The sequence below is a fragment of the Octopus bimaculoides genome, chromosome 29, assembly GCF_001194135.2.
Source record: "Octopus bimaculoides isolate UCB-OBI-ISO-001 chromosome 29, ASM119413v2, whole genome shotgun sequence".
In the NCBI taxonomy this organism is placed as follows: Eukaryota; Metazoa; Mollusca; class Cephalopoda; order Octopoda; family Octopodidae; genus Octopus; species Octopus bimaculoides.
Genome location: NC_069009.1, coordinates 870,612 through 873,443, shown reverse-complemented (window position 1 = coordinate 873,443; position 2,832 = coordinate 870,612). Strand labels below are relative to the sequence as shown.

At 39.9% G+C, this 2,832-nt stretch overlaps 1 protein-coding gene across 1 annotated transcript in view; it reads left to right on the top strand.

Annotated features, from left to right (window-relative positions):
• Positions 1–2,832, top strand: part of LOC106877984 (ankyrin-3) — a 6,200-nt gene that overhangs the window by 2,066 nt on the left and 1,302 nt on the right. The window contains exon 3 of the mRNA XM_014927059.2: positions 214–2,531. Within this exon, the coding sequence (XP_014782545.1) occupies positions 214–2,385 (2,172 nt within the window). The 3' untranslated portion in view covers positions 2,386–2,531. The remainder of the gene's footprint in view (positions 1–213; positions 2,532–2,832) is intronic.

Genomic DNA, 2,832 nt, shown 5'->3' with positions numbered 1-2,832 from the left:
ATATATATATATATATATATATATATATATATATATATAGCGGATGTAGGTGCTCCTTTTTAAGCATAATTACAATATAAACCTCACCTTTTCACTATTTCTCCCTCACTATCATCATTACTCCTGTTTATGACTTTGATTCACTTTTTCTCTTTCTGTTCTTGTACCACCCTATCTAGACATTATTTGTAATATGTCTTCTTTCTTTTTCAGATCACTATACCTGACAAACACGGTAACACACCTCTCCATGTGGCCTGTAGTGTTGGGAACACGAGCCTAGTGAAGAAGATGTTAATGTTTAAACCCGATATTAATGTGGTAGACAAAGGTCGTAACACTCCTCTACATGTGGCCTGCCGTTGGGGACGCATTGGTGTTATCGAACATCTCCTAGTTACTAAACCTGATGTCACGGTAGTGAATAGTTATGGGAACACACCCCTACATCTGGCCTGTATTAATGAACACAAAGACGCTGCTAAGATACTACTACAGTCCAATCCAAGAGTTCCTGTGGTGAAAAATAAATGGAAAAAAACTCTGAATTTGCTCAATAGTGATGAAAGCAGAGACATTGGTGAAAAACAATCACAATCCAAATCTAAAGATCCTGTATTGAAAGAAAGTGGGAAAATATCTCCGGATCAGTTCGACAGTGGTAAAATTACTGACGATGAGGAAGAACTAAAAGAGCCTCATGTCGACTTGGTGAATAAGTACAAACACACACCTCTGCATTTGGCGTGTATTAATGGAAGTACAGGCCTAATTAAACAGCTACTACTTTTTAAACCTGATATAAATATGGAGGATAAATATGGTTACACACCCCTGCATTGGTTTTGCTCTGGTGGACACACAGATGTTGAAGTGCTATTAACGTCTGAACCTGATGTAAATGTGACAGATAGAGATGGTAATATACCTCTCCACTTGGCCTGTCGTGGTGGGTACACAGACACAGTAAAACAGCTACTGCTCTCTAAATCTGACATAAATCTAGTGAATAGTGATGGTAACACATCTCTACATCTGGCGTGTGGTCGTGGACATGCAGACACGGTGAAGCAGCTACTGTCATTTAAACCCAATATAAATTTGGTGAATAATGATAGTAATACACCGCTACATTTGGCCTGTATTCGTGGACAGACAGACATGGTGAAACAGCTACTGTTATCTAAACCTAATATAAATTTGGCGAATATTGATGGTAACACACCACTACATCTGGCCTGTGTTCGTGGACAGACAGACATGGTGAAGCAGATACTCCTGCTTGAACCTGATGTAAATGTACTGAATAATGATGGTAACACACCGCTACACCTGGCTTGTCCTGATGGATACACGGACATAGTGAAACAGCTATTACAGTTTGAACTTGATGTAAATGTGGTGAATAGAGATGGTAACACACCTCTACATTTGGCCTGTGGTCATGGACACGCAAACATAGCTAAGCACCTCCTATTCTCTAAATCTGATGTTAATGTGGAAGATAAAGATGGTAACACACCATTACATCTGGTTTGTCGTTGTGGACACAGAGACATACTGAAAGACCTACTACTGTTTGACCCTGATATGAATGTAGTGAATAAAGATGGTAACACGCCCCTACTTCTGCTCTGTGTTCACGGACAAGTAGACATGGTAAAACAACTTCTGCTGTTTAATCCTGATGTAAATGTAGCGAATAAACATGGCAACACAACTCTACATGTGGCTTGTGGTCATGGACACGCAGATATCTTGAAGGAGCTCCTACTAGCTAAAGCTACTGTCAATGTGGAGAATAAAGATGGTAACACACCTCTGCTTCTAGCGTGCCGTAGGGGACATACAGACATGGTGAAACAGCTAATCTTGTTTGAGTCTGATGTAAATACCACGAATAAAGATGGTAACACACCGCTACATTTGGCATGTGATCGTGGACACATAGATATCTTGAAGGAGCTCCTACTAAATAAAGGTGCCGTCAATGTGGCGAATAAAGATGGTAACACACCCCTACATTTGACATGTGTTCATGGACTCACAGACATAGTGAAGCAACTACTACTCTCTAAAGCTGATGTAAGTGTTGTAGATAAAGATGGTAACACACCTTTACATCTGGCCTGCCTTGGTGGACACATGGACATGGTGAAGCAGTTATTGCTCTCTAAATCTGATGTAAGTGCGGTGGATAAAGCTGGTAACACGCCCCTACATCTAGCCAGTGCTCAGGGACACACAGACATGGTAAAGCAGCTATTACTCTCTAACGCTGATACAGATGCGATGAATAAAGATGGTAAGACACCTCTATATCTGGCTAGTAGTAATGGAGACATAGACGTGATGAAGCAGCTCCTACTATACAAACTGAAGTAAATGTGGCGAATAAAGATGGTGTCGCACATATATATCCGGCATGAGTTGGGAAAGCACAGGCGATGTGAAAGTGCTCTTGTTGTCAAAAGCTGAAGTCAATGTCGTGGATAATCGTATTACCACATCTCTGCATTACCTTTTCTACTGTAAGTCAGCAATAATCTACAATATCCAAATCATTTTCATTCATCTTTTCAATGTAGTTTTATTGAGTCGTTATCTGCACAATCCCACCATGGGTTGCTGTGAGACTATCTTTTACAGCATGTTGTTGTATCTGAGTAGATTCTTTACTTCATCTCACCTATTACCTCAGTGTTATGGGTTCAAATTCTTTCACTTCATTCAGTTCATGTAAAACATTACATTTCGCGTAAAATACCCCTTTCTTTGACCCTTGTAGTAAATACAGAATGATTACCATACGATTTTTAGTTTTGTCTCTTT